This window comes from Eleutherodactylus coqui, chromosome 2 (genome assembly GCF_035609145.1).
Source record: "Eleutherodactylus coqui strain aEleCoq1 chromosome 2, aEleCoq1.hap1, whole genome shotgun sequence".
In the NCBI taxonomy this organism is placed as follows: Eukaryota; Metazoa; Chordata; class Amphibia; order Anura; family Eleutherodactylidae; genus Eleutherodactylus; species Eleutherodactylus coqui.
The window spans coordinates 171,705,884-171,725,371 of NC_089838.1; the positions used below are offsets into that span (position 1 = coordinate 171,705,884).

Genomic DNA, 19,488 nt, shown 5'->3' on the forward strand with positions numbered 1-19,488 from the left:
GTTTTTAGACATTCATAGAAAAAATGGGGTCTCATTTGGGGTCTGAATTAATTATAGGGGTCTAATTGGGGATCTACATTAATTATAAGGGTCTGGTTTGTCGTCTGGCTAGATTTTGGGGTCTGGTCTGGGACCTGATGCCTTCCCTGCCCATGCACATTTCTTATAGTTAAGTTTGCTTTCGGACTCAGCATCTTCTAGATACACCGCTACTATTATCTGTATCCACGTCCTTGGACACTTTTATTTTGGCAACATAGTATTTGGGGGCATTCAGCATCACTAAGTACAGTAATGGGGCAGAAGCAGCAGGCATACTATTTGGATCTGCAAATCTACATATTTACATGCACAAACACTTATCTTCCCTAAAAACACAGCTACTGAATTATATATATGCACTTATATTACTGATGTGCAGAATCTTCAAAATGATATTACAATAGGAATAGTTGGCTCCAACAAGTTTCTGTATATTATTACTCTTTATATTGTATCATGTAAGGAAACTCAGAAATGGTGTATTTTACAGTACACATTTGAAGATTACTTCATATTTTATTTTGCATGCTTCAAATATAGACACTAAAATGTATTGTTGAACATATTTGCATACAGCATCCCTCTTAGTGCGTTTTTTAAAGTCTTACAACGTGCATCAGTTCTGTATAATATTTTTAGCTCTATAGTTTTATTTATAGCCATTGTCTTATTTCATATTTTGATTTTTTAGATATTCTTTTTAGACATAATTTTAGACATATATATATATATATATATATATATATATATATATATATATATAATATAGTAATGGGGATCAGTATTTTGTGATACATTATTTTTATACTCTGACTTTTTTAAAATGTATACACCGGTCTCTTCTTTTTTCCGTACTTTTTATACTATATTCGGTCCATTAGTAATCCAATTGTCTGAAATGCATTACTTCCTGGTTTTAAATAAAGTACATTTCTGATTTACTGATTTTACTGTGTCTATTCCATCAATATTTGGAATCCACCAACAGGTAACTCCAGAGCCTACATCTCTCTCGCCCCTCCTATCCTATTTAATCATGCTACTATAAACTAGGCTGGCAGCACTTGACAATCAGCTGATTAGTCATATAGTTGGGATTGTTTGCCCTCCATCTCAACTTGAGCTCCGCAAACCGAAAGGTGTTCTGCTCTTCCTCTCTTTATTTTGACTGTTTTATATAATAGTATTATTCTGTCACTGTGTAATGGTAATATGTGATCATGGTGTGGCGGTATTATCTGGCTCTTATATAGTGTCATTATTTGTATGTTGGCCTTGGCATAGTGGGTTTTGCTCAGTGACAGTATGGCGGTAACATGAATGGTGATAACATTTGCACCTTGTATATATGGTATGCAAAATTAACGTGGGGTCTGGTCTGGGGTAGTAACATATCAGTGCTTAGCTGTTTGTCACACTATTCCTAAGCCTGTAAGGGTAAGGGCACATTTAGCGACATAGCAATTCCTTTGCTCGACTTGACACGGAAAGTATGTGCCTACCTGAACATGGGACGTTTTACATGGGGTTCACAAATGTACATAAGTGAGGTGGGAGCAGCCTTTTTTTTAGATATGCCCCTGTTATAAAGTGACCTTAAAAATAGCATGCTTTGATTGCAATAACCAGGTTCTGTCTTTAAATCTGAATTCTCCTTGTACAGTGACCAACCATGTCAACCTGTGGATAACCCTTATAAAATTTATGCTACGTCTTCATATTCTGAAGGGCTGCTTAATTTCATAATATACAGAGTAGGATTATTAAGGCAAAAATTAAATTAAGTATTGTATTGACATTGCAGTAAGTTCAGCAAACAATGCTGGGGAAGCATGAAAATTAAAGTTGCATACTGGCAGAAACCAGTGTTTGCATAGATGTTCTGATTTAGAGGTGTGATGCTTTTATGCAAATAAACCGGAAAATACAAGTTGTATAAAAGCTACCTGTAGAGCAAATCTGTGAGAGCCCATGATACTCATGTTGGACTTCGAGGTCTAAAAATGCATTTGAAAACATTTGTATCTTTAGGTCTCCTTGTTCTGCTTCTCCAGATTTGTTCCTGCTCAGGTGAGTTTAGCATGATTGTATTTGTTCTGTATTTCTTAGCAGATTCTACGAGTCTGAAAGAAACATACTATGCTATTTTAACAGTTTGCAATTTAAGCAAAATATATGATATCCGATCTTAAGCATTCCTTGATTGGATATCCTATATTGATTTATTTTCAAAATATAGTTACAAGTTATTACAATATTTTCTCTCTTATTATTTCATGTTATGTGTAAATTATGTTAGTTCTCCATCTAATGGCCTTTTCACACTAGCATTTTCCTTTCGGTTTGCTGATCCATCAGGGGAACAGCAAAATGGAAAATAAACCTTTCTGTTTTCAAGCCCATAGAAACGTATTGAAGCAGAAGGTCTTCAGTTTCAATCCGTTTTTGCATTCTCCGTCTCCATTCCATATTTTACACTGGATCAAAAGCGCAGACAGCTGCATTTTTTTCAGTTTTGGAAACAGAATACAAATGGATTGTTTTTATTGCTTTGTACTTAATAAGAGGTGGAGGGAACTTGAAGAAAATCAGTTTTTTTCTTTCTGCTGATGGTGGCTCTTCAATAAATGTGGCTCAGTGGTTAGCACTGTTGCCTTACAATGTTAGGGTCCTACATTCAAATGTCATCAAGGGCAACATCAACTTTAAAAACTCCATACAGCCATCACCCTTGATCAGATGTAAGCCACCACACTTGTTCTTTCATTGCCAGAAAAATAGAACAGCAAGAAGAATAAACACAAAGAGAATATACAATCTCCATGCAGATGTTGTCCATCAAACACCAGTGTTACAAGGTGTAGTGGCTTAGTTGTTAGCACTGCTGCTTTGCAGTGCTGTAGTGTGATGACTGACGTAAATACGCTCTGTATTTTGCACATACTTTTTACGTGCATAATACGGACTGTATAGCACTCATTGAATTCAATAGGTTCAGACATATCATATCCTATTTTGGTGCATATTATGCATTGAAAGAGGCCATTGAAATCAATTGGATTGCGAAAATTCACATGAAACGTGTACTCACTGCGTATTTGAAATGGGCTTTCTTGCTTTCTCTTGATTTGAATGATTAACCATTTCCCAACCAGGAATGTATCTTGCATCTTAAATCTCATATGCAGGAAGGCATTTCAGTAACCAAGGACCTATGAGATATGTCCTTGCTAATATTGCCTTAACTGCAGTACAGCTTCAGATTAAAGGGGTTGTCCCGCGGCAGCAAGTGTGGTTATACACTTCTGTATGGCCATATTAATGCACTTTGTAATATACATCGTGCATTAAATATGAGCCATACAGAAGTTATACACTTACCCCCTCCGGTGCTGGCGTCCTCGTCTCCATGGCGCCGACTAACGCTGCCTTCTCCTTCCATTAGACGCGCTTGCGCTGTGCGGTCTTCTGCTGTGTTCAATGGGGCCGCTCCTGCGTGCTCGCGCCGGAGAGCTGGTCTGCGCATGCGCAGAAGACCTCGGCGGCGTGAGCACGCCGGAGCGACCCCATTGAACAGAGCAGAAGACCGCACAGCGCAAGCGCGTCTAATGGAAGGAGAAGGCAGCGTTAGTCGGCGCCATGGAGACGAGGATGCCAGCACCGGAGGGGGTAAGTGTATAACTTCTGTATGGCTCATATTTAATGCACGATGTATATTACAAAGTGCATTAATATGGCCATACAGAAGTGTATAACCACACTTGCTGCCGCGGGACAACCCCTTTAAAGGTGTCAGCCAGCTCTCACTTCACCCAGCTAAGGGCTCATGGACCTAGGTGCAAAAGTTCACCTTAGGTACAGCACCATACTGTGACTAAATAATATAACTATACTCTGACTGGATAATAGCCCTACACCATGACTAAATAATATCACTATAGTGTAACTGGATAAGACCACCATACCTTTGCTGAATTTAAAACAAATTCAAAAATTATAAGCTTACTATAAAGGAACATTACCAATATACTGAAACTATAACACCCCCACCGTGCCACTTATATACTATGAACCCCATGTGACCCTCATATATGCTATAACCTCTTTATGTTCTCCATCCTATATACTATGACCCCCACTCTGTGTCCCCCAGTACTGGGTTCCCTGCGTCTGCCTGTGTGTAGAAATTAAAGTAACTTCTGTGTGAGTGATCGGGAACTGGAGTGGGAGCACAGGAAAGTTGCGATAACCATCATTGCAGTGCAGGGACCCTTTGGGGCTCCTAGGATCAGGCCTGTGTCATAATTGCGACCCCTATAGCTATGCCACTGTTCATAGTAATAATGATTATGACTACAAAGGACTGTCTACTACTTTTGTGATGGATGGAAAATATGTAACTGTCACCAGAAAGTATTGTTTCCTACCAGTTCCAGAAAAAAAATCAATCAGTATTTGCCTGCTTTGAGACAAATATAATTCTGTATTAGGCCATATTTACATGAGCGAGTGTGATATTGGCCTGAGAAACTTGGACTAATACGGCGCTTGTATTACTGTCATTTTCCCTGTGAGTGCGATGTATTCAGGAGGAAACACATTGCCAAACATGCGATTTTTACATGGGTGAAAATCAAATGCTCTTTCAATAGGTAAAATTATTACACTCACATGAAAATTAGATCTGCATGTGAGCACAATGCAATTTTTTTTCACATAGATAATGGGGGATATCGCTCAAAAGCTAGAACATACCTCGATTTGCCTATCTTGCAGCATCACTGCGAGAGAAAAATCACCCTTGTAAATAGACCCATTGCAAATAATGACTTCTATTTTAGGTCAGGCTCACACAGGTATATTCCGATTGCGGATTCTGCGATTGTCGTTCGCTCAGTGGATCTGCTGCAAAAGCCTGCCATTGTAAAGCATGTACCTTTTCGTTCACACTCACGGATACGAATTGCGTGTTCCATGAGCGGAAGAAAAATTACAGCATACTCTATTTTGCCGCATTCGCCTCCATTGAAGTCAATGTAGGCCGTTCAATCTGTAGCCAATGGGCTGCGGGTACCCGTGTCATTGCTTTCTGCTCCGGAATTTAATCTTGTGGTCTTGAAATAAAGACGTATGGATTTTAATAGGCGTGGAATTCAAACCCGATAGGGATAATATTGTGACACAGAAATGTCTGCTTAGACTATTTCCATCTCATGTGAAAGACAATAATTTTTTGCGCTGGGTAACCAATCCTGTAAATTACTAGCACATATGGTTCACCAGAATTCATCTTCCGCCCCCTATTCTGAAGATACAAACCTCTGATAATACTATACTTTCTGAACCCCTAGATATACTTAACAGATTTAGACAATATTATAGTGCTCTAAATCAATCGCAGATTATTTAAAGTGTAGAGGAATTAAGAGATTACTTGGCTACTAGAGATGAGCGAACGTACTCGGTAAGGGCGATTTCGCAATCGAGCACTGCGATTTTTGAGTACTTCACTACTCAGGTGAAAAGTACTCGAGTGCGCTGTGGGGCGGGGGGTTGCAGAGGGGAGTGGGGGGTAGCAGCGGGGAACAGGGGGGAGCCCTCTCTCTCTCTCCCTCTCCCCCCCACTCCCCGCTGCAACCCCCCGCTCACCCACAGCGCACCCGAGTACTTTTCACCCGAGTAGTGAAGTACTCGAAAATCGCGGTGCTTGATTGCGAAATCGCCCTTACCGAGTACGTTTGCTCATCTCTATTGGCTACCATTACCTTCCCACAGCTTTCTTAGCACCACATCTCTTTACTAAACTGCCCTATCACCTCAAATCAAAAAGCCTTGTGATCCATAGCCAAGGGAAAGGCACTGGGTCCAGATGGCCTACCAATTGAAGTTTATGTACAATATAGGGACATTGAATATAAAGTTTGTTATTCTTCAATAAACTTAGTTACAAAAAGTATGCAAACATACTATATTTTTACATCTGTCTGCCATTGTAAACAAAAAGTATATTTTAAAGTACCAGTATATTGTACTGTTAAAAAAAGTATCCAGGCAAGATACAGGCAGGTGTCTATCAGCAACTGAAAGGAGGGATAGGGCCAAGGGAGCATGAATACATGAATATCAGTGAGTATTTTGGGCTGCAAGCTTAGAAATGGGAATTTTAAAAAGCTGCAGCACATATTGACATAAGAAACAGATCACCGAGATTAGTGTAATACAGCATGGTGCCTTCAGCTGGCATAGCTTAAAGCACCTGACAGGTTCCCTTTAATATTTTAAAGTAATATTTGTCAACACTTGCATCAACTAAATTGCAATTACAATATATATTTGTATAAAAAAATATTTGTACAACAACCTTTATGTTATGCTTTATGTTATACAGGCAAAAAGAATGATTCAGGTAATTTCTTTAATTCACCATTTTTAACATAAAAATATTTTTGTATAGCATTATTAACTCCTGTAGATCTTCACATAGCATAATATTGGGATAACACATTGTAGCTATAGTAAAATACAGTTTGTACAGACAAGCAAAACATTGATTATAGGATACTGTACAATGAATAGGAGCCCTTCTCATACAAGCTTACAATCTATAAGGAATAGAAAATGTATATGGAGGTCGTAGAATGGAATAAGCCGTTTTAGACATGCCAGGTGAAGACTATATTGGAATACCAGTTGAGGGACTCCTTAGGGCAGGTTTTATGCTTGACAAAAGATGTAAGTTTTCAGTGAGCATTTGAAATTGTTAAAGTATGTCATAGTGAGAAAGAATTCATAAGACATGGGAGGTATGAGAAAAGCATGAAGAGGTGATCACTTCCTTTATTGTTACAAGGACTGTTAAAAGGTTTCACATTGAGTTGCAGGAATGCTGCCTTCTGACAAGTGGTGCTGTAGAGGAATTGTTCCATCTTTCCATTGGCATCCGTTTCCCAGAGGCATGCATGGCCTTATAAGTCTCCTCACACCTTCTAGGTGCGTTCCCTAAGGAGAAACTATACCCTTTCTGACCCATCTCATAGACTTGTCACCCAGCCAAGCTGAGCAACCTACTGCACACTGATGAGGGTCAAAAAATCCTGAAGCAATCTGTCTGTACACGGTTATATCTTTTTTTTCTGCTGGATAAGACACTGGCTTTGGCTGATATCCCAAATCATTTTTACAAGGCTTGTTAAAAGGTCTGACAAGGACTTGCAGGAATGCTGCCTTCCTATAGGTGGTGCTGCAGAGGCATAGTTTATATTACGCTATAACATAAAAATAGATACAATTGTTATTAAAAAGTAATGCATTTATTTTTCCTTCTTAGGCTCAGATGAAAAACGTGGTGAGTAGTTTATCATAAATAATCAGACTTCTAATAATTAAATGTCTTCTTTAAAGACAATGCCCACCTTCACAATATGCTTTAAATTGTCGCAATTTAATTGAAATTAAAAAATCAAGCAACTCAGCAAGTAGTCTTGAGTAAACATTTTTTCATCATCTTGTGTTCCCTGTTTCTATGTAGAAGCTATTTGTCTCCACAGCAAAAAACTACAGACAAACCCTGTGTAGTCCAACCCTGCAGTCATGTTGATAAGCTCACAAACATATGTTACGCTGCTTTTAGACAGAACTATTATCGTTCAAAAAATCAATGAGCAAAAGTGAACGATAGTTGTTCGGTCTAAACCTCAACCAACGACCAAACAACGAACAATAATCATGCACTTTTTCTTCGTCGTTCATTTTATGCTGGCATTAAATTCATCTTTGGCTCATTCATTTCTCGGTCAATTTAAACATCGCTCATTCAGTCCTTCTTATTCGCTCATACAGCGATTGTGAAAGACTGAACGATTCATAACAATTTCTATTTTAAACGAGCCAATGGTGTATCTGCCTGTATAAACAGAGTGCACGAGATTGACTGAGCTAACGATGACGTCATTGCTCATTCAAACTATAAATCGGCTCGTCTAAAAGGGCCTTTACCAAGAAGTTAAAGATTGATGAAAGATAGTATAACTGCAGAACTAGTCTATTATAAAGTGGTAATAGAAGTTAAGACTCTTTGCAGAGTTGCTTCACTTTATGTTTCAGATGCATTAGCACAATAAAGCATTGGGTGTGAAGGTGCAAATAGCCTTTAAAGTTAGTAGAGTTGGTTTACATTTGTGTCAGTTTATTCATAAGAGGTATCCAAGATTAGAAAAAACATGACTGTTTTGAACTGCAAATAGCACTACATCTGTCCACAGGTTGTGTGTGGTATTGCAGCTCAACCCCACACAACCAATGGACAGATGTAGCACTGTTCGTGGATCAAAGTAATCATGCTTTTCTAATCCCAGAAAACTCCTTTAATGATTTATTACCGTAGTTAAATTTAACTCACAATTGATGTGTTCAATGTGTTACATATGTCATCTACAGTATAATGTTTGGTTACATACTGTGGAAAATGTAGAAATGACCATGTAGTATGTCATCTTTATCTCTGTAGCCTTTAAATTAATTTAATGGTTTAGGCTGGGTTCACACACGCACTTTTGGTTTCCGTTGATCCAAACAACAAAGAAAAATGAAAAGTTAGATCTAGAATATGACAGTAACAGTTTTGCCCGGCACTTTGTGCTGAATCGGAAACAGAAGCTTCAAATGGAGCCTTTGTCATACATGTGAACATATCGTTAGTTACAGAATAAGGATTGTTTACCTTACCTGCTTCTGAACAGTACAGTTAATATAGTGATGGCCCTTAAAATTTTCAGATTACAAGATTCATGCTATATTCCCCCCCCCCTTATTTAGCTAACATTGTCATACTATGTAGTGCTGTTATACATAGAAAGTAAGAGTGTCCATACACATTTGATAGAGTTAAGCAGATCGTTATCCCACTCGACATCCCCATATATATCCATGCTTGGCTTGGCCAAGTGCGCATGTGTTCTGAATGTTGAGAGAGGAGTAAGATGCTGTCAGACACGTCTAGCAGTGCCTTATTTCCTGGAGCACAAAAGGACCAAGAAGTTGAAGTCCAACTGCCAGATCCTTATTTCTCCATTATCTGTCATCGCTGGAAAGTCAGGAGATCCATATACACATAAGAAGATTGGCTGGACCTGCTCAAATTGGCTGATGTACATCACATGTGTATGTCCACCTTAAAGGGGCTTTCCCACAGAAGTATTCTTTCTAGTTAAATACAGCCCATAATGATAAACATTGTTTGCATTTACACATACTGAAAAATGTTTCTATCTCCAGATATTCTAGAAATAATGTTAGAATAGTGCCACTTGCTGTTTCTATTCTCTTTCCACCTCCACAACTATTCCAAGGTGGTCACATCTGCTAAGTCTTTATACTCTGCTCCATTGGTATGTGGAAAGGTCTCTGGTATGGTGAGCTGCGGATTCTAAAGCTGCTGTGTCTTCTTTAATATCAGAAGAAATGTTGAGTAAGTAATAAGAAAAAAAACATTACTATATAGAAGCAAGACTGAGTAGTTATGATCACCTTTGTACATTAACTGAGGTGGATACAGATTAGAAACAGCAGATGATGCTATTAACCCTGGAATATCTGGGGATAGAAACATTTTTTTATATATTTTTTAATTGTTTTTCATTATATACTGCATTTAAGTGTAAACAATATTTTTGTGGGACACCCCTTTAAGGCCAATTTCAAGGGAAGTCAATTGATCTACCAGTATGTTGCTGGAGTGTCAGAGGAAACAGGAGAATCCAGCAGAAACCCTCTCAAAAGCGCCTGAGTATTATGCAGTATATATGTACTGGTCAATGTTATAACATAATGTTTCATTTCATCTCATGTTTCATCCTGTATTACTTTCGTATAGGAGAGAATAAGAAACTGGAAAAGCCAGGTATTATCAATTAATTTACTGGAAATCTATATTGTGAGCAGTATTGTACCTTACAAGTTGTGTGAGAAGACTTTGTTGCTGCTAACACAGACTGCTCTATATGATGTGCAGAATCGCATTGTATATAGTAGATGGAGTTCTATCTAGGTTTTCATTTCTTTATTGATATGTTTATTTCAGATTTATATTCATACTAAAAAGTTTATAAAGAAGCTTTTGGAAATTTTCAGAACTTCAGTGCTGGCTCTTGTGCTTTTACACCAGTAACCCTCGTAGTTTAAAGCATTGCAGGATATTACAATACAATAAAGTACATTATATTGTTAACACTTAGGGAAGCTGCTTCAAACTATTAGTGTGAAAAAGTCAATAAAAAAGTAGTTATTTTAGCTACACCAATCAGCTGGATATTCTATATGGCTTTTAATGTATCTGTGTGTCTGCAAGTCCACCATGGACTCTATAGACATTTTTCTTTGAATGAAAAAGCTGTATTATTTTCTAAGAAATACATCTTTATCATCCACCCTGTTCTGCCTTTTATTCTAAAGAGGTTCAGATGTATAGCCTGTACTGTATGTATATATTAGTACATAGTAGCACACAAAAAATAGTATATATAGTAATGTACTAAAGAAATGGAGAAACTGCAACTTCCACCCTCTACTTTTCCTGCTAGGAGTCAATAATTCTACAACCACATTGGAACCATTCACTCCGATTAAGAAAAATACACATTTAAATGTATTCACATTACCTTTGTTTACGTACATGTGAGTCCTTCACCGTTTTAGGGTCCTTTACGATATATTGTGGTAACCTAGATATTTTAAAGCTTGTATATGCATGCAGGTTTTAGGGAAACAAATTAAGTACAAACCACAGTGATAAGAAAAGGTGTACTCATACTTAAAGATTGAATGTTACCAAAAATATTGGTGTATTTGCATAATAGCTTATTAGTAGGGTGTATAACTGACTGATGATTATGAGTTCATTGTATTCATAAATAGTACTCTTCCCACTGTCTTCTGACAGCGATGGCCACTTGCTGTATTTATTCAATCCCTAAGAGAAGTTGGCAAGTGGATTTATGGGTGTATTCCCATCTTGTAAATTGATGGCATAGAGCTAGGATAAGCCATTAAGTTATGGTTGCTATGAATTTCTCCTCTGTGACCCCCACTGATCCTGAGACTGAACGGGCCACAGTGACTCAGGGTGAACCTGAGACGATCAGTGAAATGGTTTTCCTCCCTGCCAAAAAACCGAACTTCGCTGATGACAAAGAATATATATATCTAGTAGTGCATTGTACCTCTTGTAGCCTTAAGAAATGCAGTAATTTGTCGTGGCGTAGATTCCACTAGGTGATGAATATTGGTCCCTGCAGCCTGGACACTTTTTGTAGTTACTACAAATTAGATGGAGGTACTGACATGCTCTGAGCAGCTTCTATGAAGGGTCCACAGTAAACCTGCTCAATTGACTTTATGCTGCACTCTGAGGTTATGTGTCTAAATTCCATACAGGGAAGCTCCAATCATGAAAGTACCAGGATCTCTAATAATGTGGCTATTCAGTATGCACATGTATATAATGGATTTTAGAAACACTAGTCTGTGGTAGTGGAAGGGTAAATCGCCACATCTCAGGTGGCCACGGCCAGTGAAGGGTTAAATCATCATATGCCTGCTGTTTTATGGTGATGAAAGTATTAATGGACATAACTGAAAAGATGGGGTGATAAGTGTATAGTATTAAAAATTAACTTTCAATGGGTATTCATTAAAATGAATGGTATATAATATCCAACTAGACATACAATATATAAAATTGATTAAGTGGATCTGACAATGTGATTAGCTAAAAATGTTTAAAGCGACTGTCCAGGCCTGGACAAATAAAGATGGTCACACCAGCTTCTCTGACTACCTAAGGCACACTATACATTAGTATACATCATTAGTCTAAAACACGACACCTGCTTTGATTAACCAGTGTTGTCCATGTGAGCAGTACAAGCCAGTAGGAGCAGCACGTAGTGTCTTAGATTACCAATGTATACTAATTCACAGTGTGCATTAGGTTGTCAGAGAAACAGTTCGGCCATCTTTGTTTGTCCAGGTCCGAAGGGTCGCTTTAATAAACAAAAATCTGCAAGCATTCACCACCATATAGACAACAATCATTGCCATAAGCGAGTTGGTTCTTTTACAGTTGTGCATAAGCGTGCACATGAGGTTTATTTGTCCCCAGATGAGCTTGGCAGTAACACTAGGCAAAAAGTGTAGGTACTATTCTGTGGTATACCTCTGCTAGGGACATTCTATGGTCCTCTTGGTACAGTGATGCAAGGTGGTTAGCTCATGTTTCTTGCATTTAGCGAGAAACCAGTGTTCTGTAGGGTTCATTAGAGAGAGTCCAATTTGTCTCTCCTTCCCTTTAAAAATGGTACCCTCAGTGATCCCAAAAAAAAATTTAGTATAAACTACTTATCAGTCACCCTATCCTTTTTAGTTATGTTTTTTGTGATGTATTATTGAATGTACATTATTAGTGGCCCCATTTTTATATGTATATAATCAATGGGGCATATTGCTAATGGTGTAGGGCAGTGCAGGAATGTTGGGGTGAATCCCTGCTAATTCAGAACAGGTAAAAGGTTAATAGGTGGATCAATGGTGGCTTAGAGCAGTAAGGGGTTAATGGGTCATATGATTGGTGATCTATGCAGATCCATTGATGTTTGCAGCAGTAGGGTTTTAATGGGGAATATCCTTGGTGTTTTAGGTAAAGAAAAGCGTTAGTAGGTAAGAAATTTGATCCAGGGAAATGAAAGGATTATTGGTACGATTTCTGGTGGTCTAGGGTAAGCAAAGGGGTTAATAGTCACCTCTGTTTCCACTCTTGGGTAGGAGATGAGTTACTTGGGTTGTTCCTTTGCGGTGCTCTTTCCTGTATATTACTGAGCAGCAGCAGAGAGCTTCCTATGCAGAGGCAGAAAGGGACTGCAGGGGAGCTATAAGATATATCCTGTCATCTAAGGTAGAGGTCTCATCTGCCACTCATCTAACTCTAAGGTCAGTGGAAGAGTGACCAGACATCTCCTGCATCATGTTCCCCTCATCTGGCATCACTTACATTCCTTATTGCTGGGTTGTCTATTAAATGCAGGGCAGTGGCTCCTCTGCAAATTGCCACCTCCTGCAGCTGGGAAGGGGCACCACCTGAGGCAGAGTGCTTAACTGGGCTCATAGATTATACGCCTTGGTGCACTGGTGTACTCTTCACTCTTTTCCCCTTCACTGTGATGTTCCGACTTCTTGGTCTACAGAGAGGTGAAGCACAATCCTTTCAAGTGAATGGGGCTGTTGGCGGTTCCCTTCACAGTCAGGATGCAGGGGGTGTAGTTGCACAGAGAAAACTTAGAAGGGAACACAGTTCTAAACTAGACAGTGGCCTCTTCGTTTTCAGTATCTGTGGGGGTCCCAGAGATCAGACACCCATTGATCATGAAGTATTATATCTGATGAATAATGCTTTACTCCACTTTTTTGTTGCCTTTTATTTAACAAACGTGCCCAATTTATATTTATCTTTTACAAAATCTGATCAGATTATAGTATTTTCATTGTTTTATATACATTATATGTAACTTGTATTATGTTTATCTCTATTCTGTAGGAAAAAAAGTGAATTCAGGTAATAAGCTCAATGTGTAAAGTGTACCTGAGTTTTTAGCAATTTTTTTTAAATACACCAGGTTCTCCTTACCCACTCATCTGCTGCCAATTTGCATGTGGTTTCATGCTTATAAATTCTTATTTTAAGGTGATCTTCCCCACTTTTCTACTCTTTGCAATCCACTCTTAGGCAGGAGATGTGTAGCAAGCCTACCATTCTGCCAGTAGTTCATTGTCCTGTACTTCTTTTCCCTGACTTTCCATGCTGCTTTGCTCTGTCACTGGGCTAATCAGCAAAGAGGCCATATCTGAATTTCCATCCCTCAGCTTTCCTAGGACGATTCAGGCATCCAGAGATATTCTAGTAAACCCAATACAATGCGTGCAAACAAACACAAACATAGACACATGCTGCAACAGCAGGAGAGGCAGAGACTGTGAGGAGATTGCAGATACTTTGTCTGCATGTCTATCAGCCTGTGAGTGCACGTAAGCAGGCTGTGAAGATAGTATTGAACAACTGCTGCTTAGTGAATGGAGGCAGGCGGGGGAAAAGCACTCCCCCAGCCTCCCGCCTCCCTGCTATGCACACTGAGATCGATCCAATGATACTCGCTCCTCTGTAACAGCACATCAGTGAGTATACCCAGAGACATGCTATCGGGCATAGTTTGCCCAACACTCGTCCCGTGTAAATGGACCTTAAGTGTCAGCTAATAATGGACAAAGATTAGCCTGTGCTCATGAATGACAGAACCCATTTGTCTGGGGTCGTTCAGGTGAGCGGCTTTTGTTGTTTAAATTCTCCAGCCAGGAGTTGATTGAAGGTAGAATGAGAAGGTTTGAACCTAATACCCCATTTCCCACTTGTATTTTGCACAATAAATGTAAAGTGTGCTTTTTTAATCTAATACGGTGTTGTTTTCTCTTCACAGATTCAGATGAAGACGGTATGATTTATAGAAGATTACCTTTATTTTTTATATTATATCTGTAAATATGGGTCATGTTTTCATCTATTATGTGTTTGCCTTGAATACTTCTGTTTGCACTGAATAATGGTGATCAGTTACTTATGTTGCAGGTTACAGCATTAGTCATATGTATAAATGTGCTGCAAAAGAGGTGCCAGTTCTCGGCTTCATTTGTCCCTCTATAATATTGTATTTTACACGGATTCTCCTACTGAGATTATAATAATTTATACTCCTGAGAGCTTGGAACATCACCTTTGTCTACAGTATTTTCTTGTATTTTTTAATATCTTGAGCTTATAAATACCAATATATACATGTTTTTCTTCTCCTAACAGATTCAGATGAAAAAAAAGTTACGCGCTTTAATGATAAAATTATGATTCTGGCTGAGAATTATAGATGTCATAATTTCAATCACTTTTTTTCCTTGCATTTCACTATTATCAGTAATATATATATCAAGGTTAAAAGCCTAAATATAACAGCAGTTAATAATATATGTCGTCCTCATCTGCAGGGGGGGGGGGGATAGAAGAGCCAGGAGCAGGAATTGAGCTCCCGCCCCCTCTCTGCCTCGTCTCCACCCCTCTGCAGTATTTGCAATGGGGAGAAGCGTGACAGGGGCGGGGCTAATTTGCGGAGGAGAGGAGGCAGAGAATGGGCAGGAGCTCAGTTCCTGCTCCTGGCTCTTCCATCCTCCCCCCCTGCAGATGAGGACGACGTATATCGGCTCGACGTGAAAACCGAGCCGATATACGTTTGTGTGAATCCAGCCTAATCACCAGAAAAACAAAAATGTTATGGGTGCAGAATACGGCGATGATTTTTTTTTTTTTAAACAAGCCTTTTCATTAAGTAGTGCAACATAAAAAAAAATCAGACTGCACATGGATAAAAAAAAGCTTAGTGTGCCAGATGCCTTATTGTCATATGTGATTATTCTTCACAGTTTTCATAGTCAGACATATTCCGCCTGTGGTGGACTTACAGAAACTCTTTAAAAAGAAGGGGAGGTACGCAGCCCACCAGGGACGGTCTCGAACACTAAATTATAAGCACTCCATAAATCCAACTTAGTAAACCAGCTAGCCCCAGATTTACAAGCTGCTCTGGAAATGTGAAAACCTTCTTTTTATTCTTTCAGCTGGATTCTACAAAAGTAACATTGAAAATGCACGTTACTTTGTAGGTGATTTCATGGCCACAAAGCTAGTGAGGGGTTCCGTTTAAATATTTTTAGTGTAACAAGATCACGTGACTATTTCTAAAAGCCCTGTTCACTTTATTACATTCTGTAGCAGCAGATAAGGAATGCATCCTCATGGATTAACTGAAAAAATAAAATTCATATCAAAACACACACATGTATTTTGGTGCGGATTTACTCTCTGATGCGTGATTATACCCTTATTAGTAATTTAAGGATCTACCATATACTTGCTTAGGCTGCATTCCCAAGAACGTATATCGGCTCGGTTTTCACGCCGAGCCGATATACGTCGTCCTCATCTGCAGGGGGGAGGGGGAGGATGGAAGAGCCAGGAGCAGGAACTGAGCTCCCGCCCCCTCTCTGCCTCCTCTCCGCCCCTCTGCACTATTTGCAATGGGGAGAGGCGGGATGAGGGCGGGGCTAATTCTCGGAACTTAGCCCTGCCCCGCCCCCTTTCATTGCAAATAGTGCAGAGGGGTGGAGAGGAGGCAGAGAGGGGGCGGGAGCTCAGTTCCTGCTTCTGGCTCTTCCATCCTCCCCCCCCCTTGCAGATGAGGAGGACGTATATCGGCTCAGCGTGAAAACCCGAGCCAATATACGTTCGTGGGAATGCAGCCTTACACTGCAGTCCTGCTGCAAATAAGAAACTAACTTGAGTCAATATTTTCATCTTACCGGAAAGAATAAAAATGATAAATCAGGTATGCCGCTTTTAATGTCTGCAAGCCATCCCTAACTTGTATCTGGCTTCTAAGCTGGATATAAATTTAAGTTAGCTGTCACCCAAAAGCTTGTTTGTCTGAGGCCTCATGTCCGCGGGCGTGTTTGATTTGTGGAACCCATGCGGGAGATCCGCAAATCAAGCCATCCATAGGGAAGCATGGGCGTCTGCAAATTAATGAGGATCCTTAGATACAGCAGTCAATTATTTTCAATATAAGTGTCACCTGACAAGATTGGCTGTGTTCATGAATGACAGACCCCACTTGTATGGAGTTGTTCAGGTGAGCGGTTTTTTTTTTTAAATTCTCTAACCAGGAGCTGATTGAGGGTAGAATGAGAAGGTTTGAACCTAATAACTTCCCATCCCTGCTTGTATTTTGCACAATAAATGTAAATTGTTTTTTTTTTTTTTTCTCTAATACGGTGATGTTTTCTCTTCACAGATTCAGATGAAGACGGTATGTTTTATTGAAGATTAACTTTATTTTATTATATTACCCCAGTTCATTTAAGGCATGTTTTCATCTATTATGTGTTTGCCTTAAATACTTCTGTTTACACTTAATAATGGTGATTAGTTACTTATGTTCCAAGTTACAACATTAGAGCTTAAACAGACGAACATATGCACAAATACGATCACTGCTACGGAGCATATTTGCTTGTGAACGAGGTAAAAGCCTTTGTATGTGGCTGGTCAGACACTGCTCTATTGTGTGTGCAAAAAAAGAAGCAGAAATATAAGGCAGGACCTATCTTTTCTCGTGCGCAGGAATCACACGTGAGAAGCTCCCTCATGTGACCAAACCTGCTGACATCAATGGCTTTGTTTTGCGTCATGTTTTGCGGGCATGATTTACACACGCGCAAAAAGCTCCGCAAACGTGCTCGTCTGTTTATGCCCTTTATAGTCATATGTCTAAATGTGCTGACAAAAGAGGTGCCAGTTCTCAGGTTTCATTTGTCCCTCTATAGCACAGGTCAAATACAAGGCCGGCGGGCCGAATCCGGCCTGCTGCTGCATGTTATGTGGCCCGCGGCGTGCCCACAGCCGCTCACCACTGAAGCGACTACCAGGTGGGGTGCTGCGGCTCCCCACTGGTAATCAAGCTATTACCGCTCCTTCCGGAGCACACTGACGTTAGTGTGCTGCTGGGATTCTGCTCCCCTAAGTCCCCTGCTCTTCAGTTCCGCAGGAGAGGACTCAGAGAGGAAGCGTCCTGGGCGCACACACTGACGTCAGTGTGAGCAGAGGGGGAGGGGTGCTGACTGCAAGGAGGAGGTAAGTATATGCTTTGGGGGGGGTTAATATTGCTGTGAGGGGGGGGTATACATTGCTGTGGGGGGGTGGTAAATATTGCTCTTGGGGGTTATTATTGCTGTGGGGGGGTAATATTGCTGTGGCGGGGGGAGTTAATATTGCTGCTGTGGGTGGGGGTTAATATTGCTGCTGGGGAGGTTAATATTGCTGCTGTAGGGGGGTAATATTGATTGGGGGGGTTAATATTGCTGCTGGGGGGTTAATATTGCTGTGGGGGGTAATATTGATACTGGCGGTAGTTAATATTGCTGCTGGGGGGGTTAATATTGCTGCTGGGTGGGGGGGGGGTTAATATTGCTGATGGGGATGATAATATTACTGACGGGGATAATGTTGCTGAGGGGTTATTACTAGTGAGGTATATATTACTGTGGGGGTCACTATTCCTACTGGGGTCACTGTGGGGGTCGCTATTACTACTTGAGCCACTGTGGGGAACCCTATTACTACTGGGGCCACTGTGGGGCTCGCTATTACAACTGGGGCCACTGTAGGGGGTCGCTATTACTAATTGGCCCACTGTGGGGGTCAATATTTTTACTGGGGCCACTATGAGAGTCACTATTACTACAGCGACCAGTATAGGGGTCATTATTGGGGCTCGTTCACACGGGCGTAATCATATTTTGGTCGCACAAATACACTGCGTATTTGCGCAATCGAAAATCGCTTATGGCTGCATACTTGGGCACGCAAAAAAGAACGCAGATAGGCCCACTGAAATAGTGCGCAAATATGCAGTGAATACATTGGTTTACTGCGAATTCACTACGTATTTGTGCGGCCCATTCACTTCAATGGCCTATTGCGGTGCGTAGTATGCAACAAAATAGGCCATGCTGTGTGAAAATATACATCATGTGAATGAACTCATTGCAATCAATGGCTTCTATTCACTGCATATTGTACACAAATACACTTGTGTGAACAGGCCCTTACTACACTGTCTTACAATCGGCCCTTTGAAGGTCACCATAAGCCTGATGTGGCCCTCGGTGAAAATGAGTTTGACACCCCTGTTCTACAGTATTGTATTCCACATTGATTCTCATAATGAGAGTATAATAATTTATACGCCTGAGAGCTTGGAACATCACATTTGTCTACAGTATTTTCTTGTATTTTTTAATATCTTGAGCTTATAAATACCAATATATACAAGTTTTTCTTCTCCTAACAGATTCAGATGAAGAAAAAGGTACGCACTTTAATGATAAAATTATCATTCTGGCTGAGGATTATGGATGTCATCATTTCCATCCCTTGTTTTTTAAACGTTTTTTTCCGTGCACACTCAAAAGCATGTGCAGCTTATTGTACACATCATTACGGACGCGACAATACCAAATATGTGGGGTTTTAATTTTTTTTTAACCTTTTTTAATGCTAATATCAGAAAAAGCATTAAAAAAGGGTTTTTTTTAACCAGCATTTAAAGGGTTAATAGCAGCGATCGGAAGCGCAGCTGATTGTAGCTATTGCCCGCGGGTGTCATCTGTAATAAACAGCTGACGCCTGTACTGTATGAAAAGAGGTCGCCCTACAATCTCTCTTCATACATACACCGACATTGCATGACATAAATGTACGTCATATAGTGGAAAGGGGTTAATGGCTAACAAAAAGACATG

The 19,488-nt window shown here is 39.9% G+C and overlaps 1 protein-coding gene across 1 annotated transcript in view; it reads left to right on the forward strand.

The window, feature by feature from the left end:
* Positions 1 to 2,011: 2,011 nt before the first annotated feature.
* MUC19 (mucin 19, oligomeric) overlaps positions 2,012 to 19,488 on the forward strand; it is a 176,733-nt gene continuing 159,256 nt past the window's right edge. The window contains exons 1-9 of the mRNA XM_066589311.1: positions 2,012 to 2,112; positions 6,431 to 6,448; positions 7,370 to 7,387; positions 9,914 to 9,940; positions 13,628 to 13,645; positions 14,562 to 14,576; positions 14,939 to 14,954; positions 16,978 to 16,994; positions 19,038 to 19,055. Coding sequence (XP_066445408.1) covers positions 2,046 to 2,112; positions 6,431 to 6,448; positions 7,370 to 7,387; positions 9,914 to 9,940; positions 13,628 to 13,645; positions 14,562 to 14,576; positions 14,939 to 14,954; positions 16,978 to 16,994; positions 19,038 to 19,055 — 214 coding nt within the window. The 5' untranslated portion in view covers positions 2,012 to 2,045. The remainder of the gene's footprint in view (positions 2,113 to 6,430; positions 6,449 to 7,369; positions 7,388 to 9,913; positions 9,941 to 13,627; positions 13,646 to 14,561; positions 14,577 to 14,938; positions 14,955 to 16,977; positions 16,995 to 19,037; positions 19,056 to 19,488) is intronic.